The sequence below is a fragment of the Lathyrus oleraceus genome, chromosome 3, assembly GCF_024323335.1.
Source record: "Lathyrus oleraceus cultivar Zhongwan6 chromosome 3, CAAS_Psat_ZW6_1.0, whole genome shotgun sequence".
Classification (NCBI taxonomy): domain Eukaryota; kingdom Viridiplantae; phylum Streptophyta; class Magnoliopsida; order Fabales; family Fabaceae; genus Lathyrus; species Lathyrus oleraceus.
In genome coordinates this window covers 196,428,551-196,436,905 of record NC_066581.1, presented here as the reverse complement: position 1 = coordinate 196,436,905, position 8,355 = coordinate 196,428,551, and the positions used below count along the sequence as shown (strand labels likewise).

The 8,355-nt window shown below is 30.9% G+C and overlaps 1 protein-coding gene across 2 annotated transcripts; it reads left to right on the top strand.

Annotated features, from left to right (window-relative positions):
• The first annotated feature begins 650 nt into the window (after positions 1–650).
• Positions 651–5,421, top strand: LOC127126234 (omega-6 fatty acid desaturase, endoplasmic reticulum isozyme 2). Of its 2 annotated transcripts, none has more exons than XM_051055119.1 (2): positions 651–745; positions 3,751–5,421. In XM_051055119.1, exon 2 carries the CDS (start codon positions 3,761–3,763, stop codon positions 4,913–4,915), a length of 1,155 nt encoding a protein of 384 aa, XP_050911076.1. In that variant the 5' UTR covers positions 651–745; positions 3,751–3,760; the 3' UTR covers positions 4,916–5,421. The 2 variants fall into 2 exon arrangements, with proteins under 2 accessions (XP_050911076.1, XP_050911075.1); XM_051055118.1 differs by lacking the exon at positions 651–745 and adding an exon at positions 3,637–3,661.
• Positions 5,422–8,355: the final 2,934 nt, after the last annotated feature.

Here is an 8,355-nt window from a genome sequence, read left to right as displayed (position 1 = left end):
TTAATAACATAATCAAGTTATCATCCACCGTTCTATCGTTAACCTTGCGAACTTGAATTTTTCACTCCGTTAACATAATATTTTGAGTTTAAAAATTAAATACACATTCTTTTAAGACAAATATATTTACCTTTGTTTCCTAGCGTATATTCTTTTGGCACAAATTATATTAGCCTTCGTTATATCATAACAAGTGTTGCATATAGTGGACGAAAAATGTGTCTGTGTAAATAGTATATCTAGTTTAAATTTATACGAGAAAAGAACGACATTATTTGAACATAGGTTTATAACTATTAATAGAACTTTAAAATGAAATAGAACCGAATTCAAAAATGGTGTCCAATAACAAGTTGTTGTCAAATAATTTCTGATGAGAAACTATGTGTAGAAATGAGGTGTATGGCCATAGTCCGTTGGGGGCATAGAAAGGTACATGGGAGGTGAAAAAAACTACGTGGATTGTGCGTGGACAATGGTATACCCTGGTAGAGAGAGATAGAGAGAGGGAAAAACAAATGAATGTGAGAGAGAGAAAAAGTGAACATCCCAATTTGCGAACAACACGTTAAAAATACCAAGTGGGTCCCACGACCCGGGAGAGGAAGGTGCAAAGAAAACCAGTTCCACAATAAATACATCTTCATTCCGCACATATTAGCCTCGCCTCGCCCCTTCTATCCCTCCCTCTTCATCACAACCATTCTGCGGCGGCGCTTCAACCACAAAATCCTCGCACTTTCAGGTATTTTCTTCTTCTTTTCTCTAAATTTACCCTCCAATGTCATACATAGCTCTCTTTTGATTTTCATTACAATTAGATCTAACACCTTTTAATCGTTTCCGTTCAATTTTTTAGATCTTCCGGTTTCTGTTACATTAACATCGATCTTAATTCATTCATTACAAAATTTTCATCTGATTTTGTTAATTTCATATCAATATTGAACAATATATTGAAACAATCCTTAGTATCTATTTTTCCTCCGTGTATCTGGAACGAACCTCCGTTATTTCTATGTTCCGCGTTCAACATTCGTGATTTCTCTATCAGATCTAATGAGAAATCTCACATTTCCGTATTGTTCGCCGTATATTCAGGATTAACCTAATCTCTCGTGAAACTGCAGAGTTCTGTTCTTGTTTAATTTATTTTATTTTATCGATTGATTGAAATTTTGTGAATGCATATTTTTCTGTTGCGGATCTCGTTCATTCGGTTTGAGTTTGTTTATTCATTCGGTTTGAGTTTGTTTATTCATTCAACTGATGTGAGCGGATGAGAAGGAGAGACTATTTGTTTTTGTTTAAATTTGTATCGTGTCAGCATCGATTGTGAGTTAATGAATTTTTTTATAACTAGATTTTGACAACTTGTTTTGAAAGTTGTGTATATTTGAATTATTGAATCCAAGTTGAGTGTAAAACAGAATCAAATCCCTCCAAGACGGCAATTTGTATTGTTTAAATAATTGGACGGCACGTTTGAAGAACTAGATTTATATTCAACCTTTTGCATTTATTTTGAAGGTACAATTAAAAAGTGAACGTGCTTTGGTAAGATTCATTAAACTGTTTATAAATAATCTATTTATGTTTTTTACGGGATGAATGGCTTTTTTATTATAAAAAGAGAGAGAATAATGTATGGAGTATATACTTTGTAGCACTTGCTAGAAGAAAAAATATCTTGATATTTCATTAAGTTTGTACAGTATATATATTTATTGGAAACTGCTAGAGTATTCTAAGGATATCAGGAGGGTTTGAGTTGAGTTTGGGTAAAAACATGACACAAATCATATAGAGTACATCTATTTGATTAAGGTAAAATAATCATCGATAGCATTATTTGTTCTTTGTCTGTATGGATAAAACCATATGTCTGTAGGTTGGATTGGTCAAATTACTCTTTCTTAAAATTGATTTAACATATTACCACAATTCTCACATAATTACAAATATCAACTAGTAGTTTTAAATGAAGCAACAAAGTTTAAATACATCTAAGTCTTCACACATTAAATTAAAAAAATTAAAATTAAAAATTTAGTCACCCGGTATAGCCCATGATTTTATTAGGTGTGTTGTTTGAGTTTATTCGACATCCAACTATTTTATGCAATATTTTTCTCAAAAATCATGTGGACATAATCTATTTTTTTGGTTTATTTGAATCAGATCTTATACACTCCTAGATATTACTGTAATTAAAAACTTAAAAGAATAAGTTTAGGTTGAAATTTGTGTATTTAGGACTTTGAAAAATAAAATGTTTGATTTTTTAAAATGATTTATTTGTGGACATAATTAAGAAAACCATTATTTATTTTTTGACGGTTATTTTAATTATGAAAAATGTCATCAAAAGGGTGTTGGACACCGTATATGCCGTTTGGTATAGAATTTTGTTTTTGAATTTAATCAAAATATTTTAAAACGTTAAATTATATAAATAATTTAAAATTTTGAATTAGCGGAATGTATATTGTCTTTTTTTTTTTAATTAATTCATTCTCTCTTTAGATATACGCGTTCAGTTTATACGGTGTTAGTTTTATGTGTTCAAATAACACTACTAAAAAACTGAATAATGAAAGTATCACAACGAGAGTAAACATCACGTGAAAAAGATCCGAGTCATGTCATATGATAAAGAATACTAGTATATTGTATGCAGTAAACATATGGAAAGTTTGGTAGATGTTACATGCCGGGACCACTCATTATTATTTTATTACGGGCCATTGATTTCTTTTTGGCAACTTTAATATATTGCTTTTTAGTTAGACAATTGATTTTATTGTCGCATGAACGATACTACTCTCTCCTTGTCTATTTATAAGATCTTTTTAAGTATATTAAAAATTACTACTTGTGTACGCATGATTATTATTAATGCTAAATTACTTTTTGTGCATAAACTTATTTAATATTAATTTTCAAATTTTCAAATAAATTAATATTATTAGTTAAAAGTATATCTATAAATCTCTGATAAAAATTACATTTAACATGATAATTTTTTAATAAAAATATACAATTTTGACATCGGTGATATTCTAAATATTTTGTTTTTTAATACTAAAATTCTTAATTTTTTTAATCAATATTGTAAACTTCTGATCTTGACATTTACTTTTGTATGTGCATCATATGTAATTACCATCTAGAGTCCCTTGTTTTGAATACAGAAAAATCTCCATGACGTGTACAAGGGTCACGATGTTTTTGTTGTTTGTTTAGTGATGCTGATTTTGCTAGCTGTATTTTTGTGCTTTAGAAACCATAAATTATTTCCATGAGTTTTGTCCTTTATGGATTCATTATATAAATTTAATAATAAAAATAATAATGTAATAAAGTACAGAACGTGAGGATGGACCACACACTAGGCAAATCAAATTCCTCAGGCGCATAAAGTTCACTATAAAGTTTTTCGTAGCTGAGTGATTAGAGGCTTAGAGTTGTTTATGTGGCACTTGCACATACACACCCTACTTGCGGTGGAGTTTGGAGGTTCTTATTTGTTGGGATATGGTTTTGAGATTCTTATTCTTAACATCACTAGTTTCTAACAATCTAATATAAATTAATAATTGTATAATAAAAACAGTTATTATATGCAGATAATCTTAAATTGAAAATTTCAGTTTTGGTAGTAAGTAATGTACTAGAAATTGTATATGTAGAACTGTGTTCAGTGCTTAAAGGAGTGTTGTAATGAAATGTATTTTTGTGTTATGGCAGGTTGCTGAAGATGGGAGCTGGTGGCCGAACCTCTGTTCCTCCTTCGACCAGGAAATCAGAGAATGACACTGTGAAGCGGGTGCCATTTGAAAAGCCTCCATTTAGTCTCGGCCAGATCAAGAAGGCCATTCCACCTCACTGTTTTAAGCGTTCTGTTATCCATTCATTCTCCTATGTTGTTTATGACCTCACCATAGCCTTCTGTCTCTACTACATTGCCACTCATTACTTCCAGAACCTTCCTCACTCGCTCTCTTTCTTGGCCTGGCCTGCCTATTGGGCTGTCCAAGGTTGCGTTCTTACCGGAGTTTGGGTTGTTGCGCATGAGTGTGGCCACCACGCATTCAGTGACTACCAATGGCTTGATGATACAGTTGGCCTTGTTCTTCACTCTGCCCTTTTAGTCCCTTACTTTTCATGGAAATATAGCCATCGTCGCCACCATTCCAACACTGGTTCTCTTGAGAAGGATGAAGTATTTGTGCCTAAACAAAAGTCCAGTATCTATTGGTACTCCAAATACCTTAGCAACAACCCACTAGGAAGAATCCTCACTATTACTATCACACTCACTCTTGGCTGGCCGCTTTACTTGGCTCTCAATGTTTCAGGCAGGCCTTATAAAGGGTTTGCTTGCCACTTTAACCCACATGGTCCCATTTACTCAGATCGTGAACGCCTTCAAATATATGTATCAGATGCGGCAATACTTGCAGTATGCTTTGGGCTTTATCATGTTGCATTGGCCAAAGGTCTTGCCTGGGTTGTGTGTGTTTACGGAGTTCCACTGCTCGTAGTCAATGGATTCTTGGTGTTGATCACATTTTTGCAGCATACTCACCCTGCGTTGCCACATTACGATTCCTCGGAGTGGGACTGGTTGAGAGGAGCTTTAGCAACTGTGGACAGGGATTACGGAATCCTGAACAAGGTCTTCCACAATATTACAGACACTCATGTGGCACATCACTTGTTCTCCACAATGCCACATTATCATGCAATGGAGGCTACCAAGGCAATAAAACCAATTTTGGGAGAATATTATCGGTTGGACGAAACACCGTTTTACAAGGCATTATGGAGGGAAGCAAGAGAGTGTATCTATGTTGAGCCAGATCAAGGTACCGAGGGAAAAGGTGTATTCTGGTACAACAATAAGTGGTGATTTTTAGAGCTGCTAAAGCTTGTTGTCTATCAGGTGAAAATGTTTGAACTTCTCTAATTAGAATGTTAGCACTTGGAGAATAATTTTGTTGAATCCTGATATTTGTAGTAGTAAGCAGTCCTAAGGTAGTTTGCTTGAATTCTGAATAAGATATAGCATTTCTAAACAGTACTATTGAATTTATTGCACCATGATTTGAAATCAGTGCATTATCTATCTGTTAAGAAACTTATTGTTATTCTTGTTCTTGATTTGTCTGTAAGAATTATGAATTCGCATATTCTGTGTTAGACTAAGAATTGTGAATTTGTCTGTAACTTTATGTGGTCAAGTCTGTTTAATAAAAAAACAAGATGTGTAATGTAACACCAGAATGATTCATTCCAAATTTGGGTGGAGGAGGATGCAGATCATTAAGAATATTAGTGTTATAAATCTGCTTTCCGAACAATGAGGGGCATGTAAAATAAATGAATCATGTAATTTATGCTTTTACCTTGTTTTAATATGTTTCTTATCCGAAATTGTGTGTTTTATTTTCTCGTAATGAGATTAGATTAGTAGTCCTAGAATAATTTAGGTAGGTATTGGGAGAATTGTTGAGACCAATCAGAAAAAGTTAATTTAGGGATTATTTTCTTAGCATATTCAATGAACTTTTACATCACTTTTAGAAAGAAAAAAAAACTTAGATTTTGTTTGCAGTATTGAAATAAAGTGGTTTAGGATGAAACATAATAAAAGAAAATTGTATTTTTAGGTTTGGTTGAGTATCAATGAATCGGTTTGTTTTAGTTTTTTAATATTAATGAATCGGTTTGTTTTAGTTTTTTAATATTAATTTTTTAATATTAGAAAATGGTACTTTTACATCACTTTTATAAGATTTAAAAAAAAAAAAAAAGAATAATTTATTTTATGAGATTAATTACTATGTATTTTTAATGTAAAAAGATTTATATTGACAATTCTATTTTAATTTTGATGTGTAGGATTAATTGACTGTGTAAAATTTTTTTATATTGTCCATGTATTTCAATTAAATCCATATTTTATTTATAAAATCCTCGTATAAGAGGATTTAAAAAAAAAATCATAACGCATTTAATTCTAAACTCAAATTTACCAATATTTTTTTATTTATCCATTTAATTCTTACACTCACATCTATCAATATTTTTTGATTTGGAAATCGTTACAACCCCGATAACAATAGCTCTGAGGAACGCCCATGGGACATCCTTATCCGTTAACTATTAGAATAATAATGCCTTAGCATGACAATTTAACTATTAGAAAAAAAATCAAAATAATTAAAGGAGAAGTATCTCCTTATTTTAAAAAATAAGTACTAGAGATATAAGTTCAAGTTGATGATTATTTTAGTGACGATATAAAAAAGCAAAGGGAATTCGAACAGGAAAGAGATCAACTGAAACCTCTCTACAAGATGACAAGAAGAAAAAAGGTCTCTTGGATCCAATGTTCATGGAAAAAAACAAGACACATGGAAAACAAACATTAAGTATGTGTGTGACAAATAAGCTAGGACAAGAACTAAATAATACGATGCTTCGTTTTTTATACGAATGAAATTACTTTTATCATAGCGAGTTCAAAAGCTTCAAGTTGGCGTTGGAAGTTGTTGGAGCATTTGGTCATCATTTAAAACCTCCAAGCTATCATGAAATTATGGTTTCACTCCCTTAAAAATAGTTGGTATATACAAAAATATTTGATGAAGACTAATGAAGTGAAACAGGCTAAATTTGGATATTCAATTATGTCATATGGTTGAATGGACTGAAAAAGTAGAACTTTGAAACATTTCTTGCTGAATTCTTAAGCAGGAACAATGTTTGTGAAAAGTGTTATACTTCTAAATATATAAAGACATGAGACATAATTTATGAGTTATTGGACAAATTTGTTGTGGAGATTGGAGAGAAATATGTTGTGCTATTAATTATTGATAGTGAAAGTAATATTTGTTGGTTGGTTTTCTTAAATGCAAAGATGCCACATATGTTTTGACTCCATGTTTTGTCTAGTATAGAGATCTTGTGTTAGAACTTAGAAGATATAGGAAAATTCTAAGGTTTAAAAAGGCTATACAATTAGGAATTACTGATATGGGATACATTTATAACCACATATTATCTTATAACCACAAGATTTGCAATCACTTTCCTTACTTTTTAAAGGTTGCACAAATTAAAAATTAAATTTAGGGATGTGTTCACTTTAAGATCAGTAGAATTTCAAGTGCGACCCAAATTCTAAAGAAAATACTCTTTTCGTTTTATAATAAGTGATTTATTTAAAATAAAAGAGTACCACAAAATAAATGATTCGTTTCAATTTTCAATGTATTTTTTTTAAAAATTTTATCTTCTAATTATTATTACTTTTATCATTTTCAAAGCATGATAAAAGTACTTTAATAAAAATATCATTTTCCCTCTTTCATTTTTTTTTAATTTATGTAAAAGGAGTAAGAAAAATGTGTTGTATTTATATGCAATCCTTTTAGAATGATGTTAGAGGTCATGACACTCCTTATAGATATGCTAAGAATGATTTATATAATAAATAAAATATTTGCAATGGATTACATTTTGCCAAGAAGTCAATTGAAAAAAGTTTTCAATTTTACCTCAATCAAGTATGTATTTGCAACCATCAATCAAAGATGGGAGTGTCAACTTAGTAATCTATTAGATCTTGTAGGCATCTTAATCTAAAATATTTTATAGTAAACAAGAAATTGAGAAAGATCTCATTCTGGGAGATGTCTTACTAAATGTATTAAGATACTTAGTAAATTCCATAAAGTGGAAGATATGACTTAAACACAATTGGCACAAAATAATAGTGTTGAAGGCCTCTTTTGAATAAGTGGAATAATTAAACAAAGGTGTTGTATTTAAAGGTTAACTTGTGGATATCCTTATGTAAATAATTTTTTTCATTGCAACTAAGTGGCGGAAGCTTTATGGAGAAGAAACTTTTCATTTGCAGTTATTGATCGATAAAATATTGAGTTTAAATTGCAATAATTCAACATGTGAGGACAACTAGAGCACTTTTGAGCATAAAAGTATTAAACTTAACTAGGTTATTAGAGTATCTTCAAATATAATTTATTTTAGACAAAAGCAAACTTAACTCATATATTAATTAAATGGTGTTCGATATAAGCTGGAATTCAATAAAAAATAATACGTCTAGTTTAATAATTGATCGTCTTTGCTAATGAGTGAGCAATCAAATTCGTTTGATGCTCGATAAATTTAACCTTAAAATTAAGATAAAATTGTAACAAACTCTATAAAGATGTAATAATTAAACTAAACTCGGAGCTACCCCTATGCTTGGCCCGGAGAGCTTGAACCACCCGTTGAGAATCACTTTCAAATATGATATTTTGCAGGTTTAAG

Excerpts from the sequence above, each read along its gene's own strand:
- LOC127126234 (XM_051055119.1), top strand. The coding sequence starts at position 3,761 with ATGGGAGCTGGTGGCCGAACCTCTGTTCCTCCTTCGACCAGGAAATCA.